This window comes from Heteronotia binoei, chromosome 1 (genome assembly GCF_032191835.1).
Source record: "Heteronotia binoei isolate CCM8104 ecotype False Entrance Well chromosome 1, APGP_CSIRO_Hbin_v1, whole genome shotgun sequence".
NCBI classification, from domain to species: Eukaryota; Metazoa; Chordata; class Lepidosauria; order Squamata; family Gekkonidae; genus Heteronotia; species Heteronotia binoei.
The window spans coordinates 197,156,730-197,171,160 of record NC_083223.1 but is presented as its reverse complement, the minus strand read 5'-3'; the positions used below and the strand labels follow the sequence as shown (position 1 = coordinate 197,171,160).

General features: G+C 41.2%; 1 protein-coding gene across 1 annotated transcript in view; it reads left to right on the top strand.

Annotated features, from left to right (window-relative positions):
• Positions 1-14,431, top strand: part of LOC132576853 (protein dispatched homolog 1-like) — a 157,322-nt gene that overhangs the window by 124,770 nt on the left and 18,121 nt on the right. The window contains exon 3 of the mRNA XM_060246095.1: positions 12,968-12,997. Coding sequence (XP_060102078.1) covers positions 12,968-12,997 — 30 coding nt within the window. The remainder of the gene's footprint in view (positions 1-12,967; positions 12,998-14,431) is intronic.

Sequence of the window (14,431 nt, the reverse complement as noted above, 5' to 3'; positions counted from 1 at the left end):
AGATATCTACGCACTTGGTACCGTGAAAGGTCTCCAAGCCGAGGAAGGGACCGCTACCGCTATTATAGTCGATCCCGATCTCCGTCCAGATCACCACGAAGTCACTACTACATGACTTCAAGATCCCCATCAATAGACTACCGTCGTCATCAATACTACAGCCACCATTATCCTCGGTACCGTACCGAACGATATCAAGAGCACCGTGAGGATACCTCCGCCTACCAGGGGGCTGAAACAACTCAACGCCCTACAAAGCCTGCCTTGCCGGCTCCGTCAACATCGACTTCTAAGCCCCGGACTTCCTGTTTGGCTGGAAGACAGGCTGCAGCTCCCTAACAGAGGGGGATTTTATTGTCACTGTTCAGGGTATAAAAGACCCCTGAAAAGGTCTATGCCCATTAACCCTAGGCAAGGGTTAATCCAAGACGACGTTTTATTTTTCCCTTTAGCTGTTGATATCGAACTGGAGGGGTCAGGGAACTGTCTCCTTCAGTTCTTGGTGTCCGGCGATACGAGACTTGTCAACCATTATCTGCAGTGATTCCAAAGTCATTAATTTGACTCAAGCCTGTCGGAATCCAAACACTCTAGACGGACTGACTTTAATTGCAAGAAAACGTGAGCCGGGGGAGTTGAGAACATCTAAAAGGTACATTCATCATTTTTATCTTCACTCTGAGAGACTTTGAATATAGTTTAAACACTAAGTGGATTATAAACAGACGAAGGCAAAGCATAATTGAATGAAAAAAAAAACTTTTACCTTGTTAAGCTGAGATCTGTGGCTTTGGAAGTGAACAACAGCAAAAGAACTTTAAGATAAGAGTGAAAGTTGGCAGTCCGAGGCTGGTGACGCAGAAGAAAGAAAAGAGATTTGCCGTGTATATATGCCCATAAACTGTGGAACTTTGAATGAACTGAGCTGAGTGGAGGCATAGTAGGAAAAGAATTCAGCCTGTGAAAATTGAATGCTGCAAAAATAATTGCCTTCAAAGATATTTGGAGAAAAGACATATTGTTTTGGGTTTTTGTGGTTACGGTTTCTTCATGTAGCTCAAAAAACTGTGAGACTTAGACACGAGATTAGACCAAGCTGTAACAGGAATTGAAACTAAAAGGGGCTGGACAATAATTCAGAGCCTATAAGGATTACAAAAGCTGTGACATCCGACCTTTGAACCAGGAAGGAATTGAGTCCAAGACCAAGAAAGACTAAGAAAGACCTCTCTGGACTGGAACTGTACCATAGAGAAATAATGATTGCCATTTTAAAAGGGAGAAAAACTGTCAAAATTGTTAAAATTCAATATCTTTGCTCAGGAAGAAGGGAGGAAAATGAAATTAGTCTCATCTGAAAGAACTGCCTCTAAGCTATTGGACTGGATGCTAAACTTTATGTGGGGATTTTTTTAAGGTTTGGTGATTTTTTATATGTCAGTAGAAAGAATAACACGTGCAAGAGCCCAATCATTTGATAAGACGCAGTCCCAATTTGATGCTCTGGAGGCAAAAATGTTAAAAGCAATGGATAAATTGCATTTGGCAATGAAAAAAGATTTTAAAAAAGAAGTTGGAGATCTTAGGAAAGAGATAGAGGGTTTTAAGGAAGAGACTCAAAATAAAGTGAAGGAGGTAGAGATGAAAGTGGATACACAGGCCTCTGCCTTGCTAAAATTTCAAGAAAAGGTCATAATACACGATTGTAAGTTGATGGAATCACAAGTTCATCTGAGAGGGGTACCTGAAAAGGAAGAGGCAGATTTAAAAGGCTATATGGTGAATATCATCACTGAGTACATAGAAGAAGACCCTGACAAATTTAAGAGTATGTTGGAGGGTGCCTATAGAGTCAACTCAGTTTATGCGAAAAATAAAGGCCTGCCAAGAGACATTGTCATAAGATTAAGATCAAAAGAGGTGGCAGAGAAGATTTTGAGCAAAGGGTACCAAAAAGCCTGGGCAATAGAAGGGAGCAGAGTTAAAATAATGAAAGAGCTACCAAGACAAGTGATCAGTGATAGGAAAAAATACAAGAGGCTAACTGACCAGCTACATGCAGAGGGCACAAGATATAGATGGATAATACCGGAGGGTCTTGGATTTGAACAAAATGGCAAGAGGATTACAATAAGAAGTGAACAAGAGATGCATAGCTTTTTTGAAGAAAATAAAGAACCAACATCATAATGGAGTACAAATTACTATCTTGGAATATAAACGGACTAAATTCACCACAGAAAAGAAGGAGAACATTTCATTGGTTTAAAAAGCAAAAACGTAATATAGTTTGTTTACAGGAAGTTCATATACAACGCAAAGACAGTAAATTTTTGTGGAATAGAAATTTGGGGTTGGAATTTTTTTCACTAGCAGAGCAAAAGAAAAGAGGGGTGGTCTTTTACATCAAAGAACAACTTGAGCCAAAATTAATCTTTAAAGATAAAGAAGGAAGATATATTGCTGTTGAGGTGACGATAGAGGCGAAAAAAACGTTACTACTAGGACTTTATGCACCCAATGGAGCGAAAGACAAATTTTTTAAAGACATAAATCGACAAATGGATGAAGAGACGTATGATCAGGTATTGATGATGGGCGATTTCAATGGGACAATACAAAATAATCTTGACAGATCAAGTTCAAAGAAGAATGATAAAGAAGGGAAGCTGCCCAATTCTTTCTTTGAGTTGATTAAACAGGAAAATCTAGAAGACATTTGGAGAAAGTTCAACCCTGATGTAAGAGACTATACATTTTTCTCAGCAAGGCATAATTCTTTTTCCAGAATTGACATGTTATGGGGTTCCCAAGGCTTGGGCCTCATAACAAAAAAAATTGAGATTCTTCCAAAGGTTTGGGCGGACCATAATTCAATATGCTGGTCTACAAAATTGCAAAGGAAATCAAGAAGATGGAGAATTAATGAGGATTTACTACAAAATAAAGACATTGTGTCATTCTTAGAAAAGGAGACTGCAGCGTTCTTCCAAATAAATGAAACGGAGGATATGGAATTTCAAACAGTATGGGACACTTATAAAGCAGTAATGAGGGGTATATTAATTACATTGAATAATAAAGACAAAAGAGCAAGAGAAGAAAGGCTGTCAGCACTGCAAAATGAAATAAATAAAAAAGAAAAGGACTTGAAAAAAAGACCAGGGAAGAAAAAATTAATAAAAGAAATTACGATATTACAATCCCAAGTTAAACATTTGCTGAATAAAGAATTAGAATGGAATTTAAAAAATTTGAAACAGAAATCGTTTGAAAGTGCGAACAAACCTGGTAAATATTTGGTCTGGCAACTAAAAAAAAAGAAAGAAAATAAGACTATAAATAAAATCATGGCAAATGGGAAAACAATAGTGGATCAAGAAGGAATTAAAAGAGAATTCTTTAAATACTATGCAAATTTATTCAAAGGTGTGAACATAAGTAAAGAAAAAATGGAAGAGTATCTATGAAACATTCAGGTGGCACCTTTGACGGAATATATGAAAAAGACATTAAATGATCCAATAGAGAAAATTGAAGTAGAAGTAGCAATAAAAGCAATGCAAGAGGGTAAAGCTCCAGGGCCAGATGGATTTACATCAAAATTTTACAAATCTCTTAGGCAAATGGATTATTGGAAAGCTCCTCCAACAAAACAACTGTTCAACCAACGGCAACGGTCTCAACCGCCTAAGAAGACTGCATCGACAACCAAACAGTCTCTTTGACTTTCCAAACCTATCACCACACCATTACCACCCTACTGCCCCCAGACTTCTACCATTTTACTACGCATGGAAATCAATAACAACAGACAATTGGGTCTTGAACATCATCCTCAGAGGTTACTCAATAGAGTTCGATTCTCCACCCAAGAAACACCACTTCATCTCAACCCCTCCGTCCCTCCCTCTCCAAGAAGAAATTACCGCTTTGCTGGCCAAAGCGGCCATAGAACCAGTCCCAGCTCAATACCATCACACAGGGTTCTATTCCCGATACTTCCTGGTCCCGAAAAGGGATGGAGGGCAGTGCCCGATATTAGACCTACGCGCGCTCAACAAATTCATCCGACACAAAAAATTCCGCATGATTACCCTGCAGTCTATCCTGCCTCTAATCCCCAAGAACGCATGGATGGCCCTCATCGACCTTCAAGATGCATACTTCCACCTTACAATCCACCACTGTCACAGAAGATTCCTGAGATTTGCTGTAGGGAACAATCACTACCAGTTCCATGCACTTCCATTCGGTCTGTCCACGGCACCCAGGATCTTCACAAAATGCATGGCTGTGGTCACTGCATCTCTACGTCAGCAGGGAATCGCAATATACCCATATATAGATGACTGGCTGATTGTGGGAACTTCAAGAATTCAACTAGAAGAGAACATTTTGACAACTTTGAAACTTCTGTCAGATCTCGGCCTCCAAGTGAACGAGCAGAAATCCAACCTGACTCCTACACAAGATATACAATTCATAGGAGCACGTCTCTGTACCATAGATCACAAGGCCTACCTCCCCACAGACAGGATAGCCAATATCCAGACACTGGCTACAAGTATAATCCTGCAACCAAAACAAACAGCCTTCACGTTTCAACGGATGCTAGGGCTCATCGCAGCCACTACATCGGTTCTACCGCATGCAAGACTTCGCTTGAGACCTCTGCAACTATGGTTTGTACAGACATTCCATCCTCAGCATCAGTCGCAACAAACCCTCTTCACAGTTCCACAACATATACTGCCACCACTGGACTGGTGGACGGTACAAGACCACTTACTCACAGGAATGCCATTCCTGCGGAAAAATCCATCAGCAATCGTCACTACAGATGCTTCGAGGTGGGGCTGGGGAGCCCATTTCGATGCACTGACAGTCCAAGGACAGTGGACGACATATGAAAAGTCTCTCCACATCAACTGCCTAGAACTTTTGGTGGTACACAGAGCCCTGAAGTCCTTCTTACCATCCCTCCACGGTCGTCATATTCAGGTAACATCAGACAATGCGGCGACCGTGTTTTACATAAACAGACAAGGAGGGACTGCATCCACTCGCCTCTGCAAGAAGGCTCTGCACCTCTGGTACTGGAGCATAGCGCACCATATCCACCTTACAGCGGTGCACCTACCGGGCATTCAAAACACCCGAGCAGACGCTCTGAGCAGATGTTTGGTCAATGACCACGAGTGGTCCCTTCACAAATCATACCTCCGACCGGTGTTTCAAAAGTTCGGGACACCTCTCATCGATGTCTTCGCCTCACCAGACAATGCGCAGTGTGCTCTATTTTATATGAGAGGTCCGCCCTCAAACCAATCTGCGGGAGATGCCTTCATCCAACAACGGACAGGTCCACTGCACTTCCTCTTCCCACCTATCCCGTTGATAATGAGGACACTCCAGAATATTCAATTAGACAACACAAATTGCATCCTGGTTACACCATGGTGGCCACGCCAGCCATGGTTCACAACACTCCTCTTCCTCTCGAACAGCACATTCCATCGATTCCCTCGGGTGCGGGACATCCTCTCACAGCAGAATGGCAAGGTCCTACATCACGACCCGGACCGCCTCCGGCTAACAGCATGGAGGATCAATTTTCCGGATTCCCTGAGGGAGTAAGACATGTCCTGCTAAATGCAAGAAAGCCATCGACCAGAAAATCCTATACTATGAAGTGGAAAAGATTTACCATGTATGCAGCCAACCACAACTTTCAACCTCTATCTTCTTCAATATCACAGATCTTATCCTACACACTATCACTTTCTGAGAATGGACTTACCTATTCATCCCTCAAGGTGCATTTAGCAGCTATCTCAGCCTTCCACCCTAACATAGAGGGCCGCACTGTGTTCTCCCATCCTACTGCAAAATCCTTTTTAAAGGGAATCCTGCACCTCCATCCACCGTTACGTCAACTATACCCCACTTGGAGCTTGTCCTTGGTGTTAAGTCAACTAATGAGACCTCCCTTCGAGCCCATGGCATCGATACCATTACATCTCTTATCATGGAAGACAACAATGTTAGTAGCACTCGCATCTGGCAAGAGAGCCAGTGACATTTGTGCGTTCCGAGCTGATGCTCCCTACACCGTTTTCCACCACGACAGAGTGGTCCTGCGACCAGACCCTACTTTCCTTCCAAAGGTGGTATTTCCATTCCACTTGCAGAGAACGACTACACTACCTTCCTTTTTTCAGGACCCTACAGATAGAGGCCAAAAAGCCCTTCATTGCCTGGACGTCCGAAGAGCTCTTGCATATTACATAGACAGAACCACTGCATTCCGCAAGGACTCGAGACTCTTTGTTGCTTATGGACTCCGCAAGAGAGGGCAAAAGATATCTACTCAAAGACTCTCAAAGTGGCTGGTTGCTACCATTGCGTTGTGCTACAGGCTCGCAAAACAACTGGTCCCAGAGCATCTACGAGCTCACTCTACGAGAGCTTTGTCCACATCTTCGGCCTTTGCCAGGGGTGTACCCATGGAAGACATCTGCGCTGCCACAGTTTGGTCCTCCACGTCAACTTTCGCCATGCACTACGCTATGGACGTCCGTGCACGGCGAGACGCATCCTTTGGTCAGGCTGTACTTCGCTCAGTCTTCGACTGAAGCTAAAGCTTCACCTCCAGTAAGTGCCACCTTACCACGTTGTCTGATACCTATCTTGACTGATATGCATTAACCTATGCAGCTTTCTTTTTAGCACCAGCACCCACCACCGTGCAGTTCAGCTTATCAGTCACCCATGTGTGGGACTGCACAGAGACCACAAAGAAGATAAACAGGTTGCTTACCTGTAACTGATGATCTTTGAGTGGTCATCTGTGCAGTCACACACGCCCGCCCAGCCATCCCCGCTGCTGGCTACTCTTCTTAAACAACATCTCCTTACCTACTGTCAGCGGCGGGAAAGAAACTGGGTGGGTGGAGCGCCTTCCCCCCGCTCCAGGCATGCGCAGTGGATGCCTGCTCCCCAGAGCGGAAGGGAACGCGCGCCAAAAATAACGCCTAGGCTAGCTTTTAAAATCTCCGAGGTAGGGTTCGTCCTGACGGAAAACCCATATGTGTGACTGCACAGATGACCACTCGAAGATCATCAGTTACAGGTAAGCAACCTGGGTTTTTTTGGCCCCACCGCCGGCTGCTTGAAGAATCACTGGGTCAGGCAGCCTTGATGTTTGCAGTTCGTCAGCCCAAGGGTTGGGCAAGGGACCATCCCCCACGCCCTGTGAGGGAAAAGAAATGCAAGTGCATAATGTTGAAAACTCTGTTTCACAGATGGGAGCGTGGAGGGGGGGAGTGTTTCTTCCCTCTTTCTCTCTGCTTAAACCAGTGTGACCACTGTGTTTGGGGAGAGGCCTCAGCTGAATATAATACCATAGAGTCTACCGTCCAAAGCAGTTATTTTCCCCAGGGGGAGAGATATCTGTTGTCTGGAGATCAGTTGTGTTACTAGGAGATTTTCAGGCTAAGGTTGGCTACCTTAGGCCTGGCAGCACCCTCTGGGTGACTTGATGCCACTTGACTGACTAGCATGACATAATGTGGCCTGGTTGCTTGCTCCTGTTCAGCAGCAACCCCCCATGACAGCCAGTGTGACATAACTGTTAGTGCTTTAGAGCAGGGTCTGCCAGACTCAGGTTCTTGCTGTGGAAGCTTTCTGGGTGATTTTGGACCAGTCACAGACTTTCAGCCTAACCTACCTCACAGAATTGTTGTGCAGATCAAAAGGGGGAGAGGAGAATGATACAAAACGCTTTGGTCCTCACTGTGGAGAAAGACTGTCCTTTTCCTAGATAGAGGCTGCAGGGAAGGAGGTAGAAAGCTGAAGTCAGAGGGGTAGATAAAGGTAAGTTGATGGTTGTCTGGGAAGGGGATTTCCCAGGTTGGGAAATTCCTGGAGATTTGAGGGGTGGAGCCTGGAGAGGGTTTGAGGAGAGATGGGACCTCAGACAGGTACAATGCCATAGATTCCACACTCCAAACCAGCTGTTTCCTTCTGGGGAATAATAGTTGCCAGTGTCTAGGTGAGGGCTGGAGATCACTTGGAATTACAACTGCTCTCCAGATGGCAGAGATCACTTACCCTGGAGAAAATGGCTGCTTTGCATGGTGGACTCTGTGTCATTATACCCTGCTGAGGTCGCTTCCCTCCTGCTTTGGTCCACACTATGGAGAAAGACTACTTTTTTACGTAGAGGTTGCAGGGAAGGAGATGGAAAGCTGAAGTCAGATCAGTTCTCTTACAGAAAACAGCCACCTTGAGGTCTGTGGTATACCATAACACAACCATGCCAGCCCCCCCACCTTCCCCCCCAGCTCACAACATAAGCACAAACTTATGCTAAACACCAGAAGGCTGAATACAACAAGAAAATGTGGCAACAACACACTGCAGACAAAAGGAATGCTGAGCTTCAGTGTCTGCATGATCATCATCATGCTGTGACGCCGCAGCAAATTGACACTGAGTGACCAAGACTGGAGCACTTGTCCAAAGCCTTTTTCTAGAGCCTGTTGTATTTTCTTCCACAGTGGCCTTATTCCTAGTTTTTCAATAAAAGTTTACCAAATGTATTTGACTTCTGTAATATAGCCAGGGGTCATTTTGTAAGAAAATAGGTGGTGGAGCTAATCCAGGGATTGTTATGCAGCTGCAGTACTATTCAATGGACAAGGAGGTGGAACTCTCAGAAGGAGGAGGTGGAACTCTAAGAAAGGTTCAAGAGCTGTGCTCCTGTGAGCTCCCACTGAATCTGAGGCCTGACTATAGCCCAGGCTAGCCCAGTCTCCCCAGATCTTGGAAGCTAGGCAGGGTCAGCCCTGGTCAGTATTTGGATGGGAGATCACGAAGAAACGCTATGCAGAGGCAGGCAATTGCAAACCACCTCTGAACATCTCTTGCCTTGAAAACTCCAAGTCAGCTGTGACTTGATGGCAAGAAAAACATATATATCAAAAGGGTGTTGTGAGGTAAAATTCTTGTAATTTAACACAATGTAATATATGTGGGCAGCCTTCCAAACAGCAGTAGTTATTGTTCTTATTATAACCAAGGAAATTTTTACACTAGTTATTAATCTTTGTGCATCTGCAGTATACACCAAATTTTTATTAAGTGACCTCATGGACTGTTCAGTGGTATGAAGGTGTGAGTTAAAATTGCTAAAACAAAGTTGCAACCAATGTTAAGCCGATTGAATTTTATTTGTTACACTATTGTCTACATACCCAGTTTGGAGAGATTCTCTTTGAGTTCTTCATAATTTGCTTTGACTCACAGCTTCTGAATAACTTGTTATCATCTGCAAATCTGGACACATCTCTACTCACCCTAGTTCCATATGAATTATGACCAAATTAAATAACAGTTATTAAATTAAATAACACTTATTCCAATACAGTATTGGACTGGGTACATCACATTTCTGCAGAACATGTCTTCCCCACCTGCTGCAGTCCACAATGCTACTCCTGGGGTTCGAGGAGAATCCAAGGAATAGTAAGAGGGTGAAGTTGGCAGAAAATTGCAGTACTGTCTATGGAAATCTTCCACTGGATCTCATCCATTGGTTTCTGTAGGACTTCAGTGTATACTTCCCTCAGTTGCCCATAAGTCCAAATGTATACCTTTCAAATCACTTTATCTACCTGTTCGTTCATTCGTCTCTGAAGTCTTCATATCTTCTTTTAGCAATCCTTTGTCATCCAGTGGTCTCTCTGGATCTTCATATAATTTAATTCTTACTGTTGGTTGTAATGGTTTGGATCTAGCAGAAGGGTTTGCTGAAGGGGCTGGCAGAGTGGATGTTTCCTTACCTTCCCAAAGCAGCCTGCTGTTTGTCTCAAAATTCCTCTTTGAGGATCAGGAAAGGCTCACAAGCAAAAGGGCACTGGAATAATGAGGGGGAATCAGGTAAAATCACTTTTCCTTTCCACTGATGTAAACAATGTGTGAAGGGTGGGGGGGGAGAAAGAGGCAATTTGACTTGTTCTTTACAGGATAAGCTGTAAGCTGATTTCTAAAATTTTATGTTTATTCCTTAGTAGCTGGTTTTATACAAAGTTTTAGAATTTTGGTGATGTCATGAAAAGACAAGACTCACTGGAAAAAGACAATAATGCTAGGAAAAGAGGAAGATTCAACATGAAATGAACTCATAAATGAAAGCCATGGTCTTCAGTTTGTAAGACCCAGGCAAGGCTGTTAATGAAAGGATATTTTGGAGCCTTTAATTCATAGGTTTGCTGTAAGTCAGAAATGACCTGACAGTACATAACACACATGCAGTTTCCGAATAATCTTTCCGAAAAAGAGAGGCAACAATTGCAGCTTCATAGTTTACTGTTCTCGAATAGTAGCTCCATCTTTGATCTATATCAGCAATGTTAATTTTGAAAGGAGAGAAGGATTTAAACATAATTCATGGTATGTTTAAAAATATTTTAAAAAACCATTGAACTCATACAAAAAGGTGTGCAGTCTCAGCCTGTATTCTGCATTTTACTTCCTCCATGCTCTTAAGCTTCTACTGTGTTGCACAAAATGATAAAATCTTTTCAGTCTGAAAAGGTTAAAGGTCACACCTGCTATCAAATTGTTTTGTTTCTCAAAGCCTTCACAAAAAACCCTGTGTATGAAAATGAATTTCTACACTGTATCCAGTATGTTGCAGCTGTTTATGACATCTTTATTGTGTTGGTTGGTTCGTTAGAAATATTATCCCTTTTGGACATTCGCCAAAAAAAATCCTAGTAATGCCCTAAAACATAGAAACGCATAGCAAAATAGATCCTTTCCGCTGTCTTGACAGATGTTTATATGCACAATTTTATGCTTCAGCTTAATTTGCTGAAGAGAGCACTACCCAAACTGTGAAGATTGTAGAGTTGGGGGAACAGGCCCTCTATAGGGCAGGATAGAAAGTAATAAATAAATAAATCTCTAACCTTCATGAAAGAATAGTACCCCAATTTAACCATATGTTGTTGCATACAAATAATCTAAAAGTACATTCTAAAAAGCATGTAGGACAAGTCAATATGATAGATTCTGGTGGGCAGCCATGCTGATCTGAAGCAACAGGACAAAATTTGAGTCCATTGGCACCTTTAAGAGCAACAGAATTTATTCAAAGTATAAGCTTTTGTGTGCACACACACTGCTTTAGATACATTGAAATGGAAGTTACCAGTTCATATATATAGGTAGAGGATGATCAGCAAATTAGTATAAGCATAAAAAGTTGTTTAGCAGATGCAAAGACCAAACTGAAATAGCAAGCTTGGTTTACATGGTCACCATTTGTTTGGGTTTAATTCTGGGGGAGATATGGTGAAGGAAGTAAATATATCAAAATTGGAAATTGATGTGCATATATACCCTTCCTAATGCTGGAATGTTGGCAGTAATTAGCTGAGACCCTGGTGTTGTGTTCCATCTGTCTCCTCTCAAGCATGAAGGTAACAGCATCCTTTTCTTTAAGGTGGGGTGATTGGTCATGCAGTGTTATGTCTCCTCTGTACCCAGACTAGAGAAATACGTTCCAATCTACCATTTCAAATTACATTACGTTCTACTACTCATTACATTATAATCACTATTCCAGTTAGCATTCCACAATTAAGAAGGGTACATTTGCACATCAATCATATTATCATATAAAGTAATCTTGTTATTTCAGTTTGGTCCTTGCGTCTGTTAAACGACCTTTATCATGCTTATGCTGGTAACTTCCATTTCAATGTATCTGAAGAAGTGTGCGTGCACATGAAAGCTTACACCTTGAATAAAACTTCATTGGTCTTAAAGGTGCCACCGAAATCAATATGTCACATAAACTGTTAACTGGAACAATAGTGAACCACTATTCCCGTGTGCCTTGCAGAAGATACAGCTGGAAGTATATCTTCAGCATTTCATCACAGGGAAGTGTTTAGGATTGGGAAAGACACCTAATTTTTATTTATTTTTATATATATATATATATATAAAAAAAACCATCTTGAAAGAAAACACTCGTTTGATTGTGGAGGTCAGTGCTATTTTTTAATATCTTGTCCCTTTTGATTTCAGAAGTGGTATTGTCGCCTGTCAGATTTTTTTTTTTATCCTGTTTCAGTACCAGAAATACAGTGCCTTCAAGTTATCCTCTTTTTAAAAATGCTCAGTAGCATACAATCACACAGAAGCACCTTTTAGAACTAACCTCCACTGTAAAGCAAAGCTCCTGTTTTACCTGAAGCTGTGGCTTAAGTTACTACTGAACATCTGTTTGTTATGTTTGTCATGTCTATGTATTTGGTGTTTTCCAAAGGATTTGCAGGTTCCCCAGGAGGCCATGATTGCACTTTTCTAAAGCTGAAAGTACAGCTTTAGCTGCTTTATTCTAAATATAAGCATGAACATTTTTTTTCCTGAGGGAAGCAAAGATGAGCCACTGCTCTTGGTCCATCTCTTGTTTAGAACTAAAATAACATTAATAATTCTTACCTAAGGAACCAGATAAGGAGCTTTTGTGTTCTATTTTAGCCTTTAAAAATAACCTTGCACAGGAAGTGCATAGAATGATAAAAAAAATAATAATAATTTAGGAGCAAGGATTTTTAATGTCCCATGAGTTTCTCCTGACAACCAGTCAACTAATAATTTTAAAGAGTGGTCTGTAAATTGGCCTCTGAAAAACCAGTTGGGAGAACTTTGCAGCATTTCTTCTGGGAAATGGGAAGAGTGTTTTTATCTTCTTTTTATTTTGACTTGGTTTTGTAAATTCCTTGTCACATATGATTTACTTACATTAATATGCTAGCACAGTGCAGAATTATGAAGATTAACTTTCATTATTTTAACCAATTGAGAGCTGTTCTACAGATTAATATTTGGCAAGCATACTGAGGAATAAATATGTTACTTTAAATTGTTCTGTTTGATTTTTCAGGCCAGTCAGAACATTTACATTGCCCAAAAGGTAAGATGTCCTCTTTTGTTTGAATTCTTCAGTTTTCTTTTGAGGTTTTATGCAGGGTTACCTTTTGTGTCCAATGGTGCAAATTAGGGATGCTGTAACATTAAAGTACAATCTGCATTTGAACTTAACATATTTGAAATGCACATTTATCTCTCGAGTCAAGCTTCCATTGTGATCACCTTGATAATTTGATGACAGTTTAAAATTAGTAATATTGCGAGCAGTTTGGCATCTACTTAATGGCAGTGTACAGCAAAATGGCTTGCCAGGTAGCTGCTGATTATGGTGCTTATTTGCTATGCTCAAATCTTCATGGGACATTTTTAAAAACAACTAATAGGTTGGATGTGCTGCTTTTCTGCTTGTACATCTGGCAGCATTTCTTTTTCCTTTGCTCTTCACAACCAAGATCCTCTTTATGTTTTATATTTCCCAAAGGTTAGACATTCTGCATCTTAAAAAGCCCTGGTCAATTTCATTTCAAATTCCAGTGGGAGCTATACTCAGCATAGTTCGGAGACTAGAAACTTGAAATGAAATTACCTGCTGAGGTCTGGATCTCCAGAAAATATGGGACCAAAAGGATAAAAGAAAAACAATCTGGATGTTGAAAGTTAATCCTTAAGTGACGGTCACCTTGTTTGATTTTCCCTCCATTTGGGCATAAAATTGTTTATCTTTACAGAATGTTTGTTTGGTATTTAGGGCAGGTGGGTGCAGAAGTAGTGGAGGACAACATGGCCACGGCAAAACACTGAGACCTCCCATATAGGCAAATATTTATGAGCCACTTGGAAATGTATGAAATAAAATACAAAACACCTTTATATTTGATTTAATAAAATTCTTCCAGCTATCTTTGTCTTAGATGCTTCTTAGATTTTAGAGTGGATGGAGATTGCAATAGGCAGGAAAACCCTCCCATTTGTAACTTTGCCCACTTTGCATGGACTCTACTTTGCAAGGTATAATTGAATATCGCATCATCTTCCTTAATTAACAAAAAATTGTTGCAAGACTTAAGTATAAAAAAATTAGAATTAATATGTTTGTTAGAGCAATATTTTGGTGCCAACAGCAATATGTTTGCTGTTTGCCTAATTAGTTTGTCAATAAACCAAGTAATATTTGCAAATAAATTCAACCTGACAAATGTGTTTAGATCTGTTGAGCATATAAGAATTCATATAGACAAAAATAATCAACTTTGCCATACAGGCAGACTGAAGTATATTTCAACCTCATGCTAGGCCTAATGATTTGGCTAGTACCTGTGTCAGTCTCCCATTTTTCTTATCTAACACTTTGAAACTACAGTCAGCTTGACTTCAGGTTCTCAGAGAGAGAAGCTCCCATGATTTTTACTAGGCCTCAGCCTGAATCAGTATTTCTGAATAGACGAGAGCCTTCTAGGCAAGCCAGTCTCTTGACAAA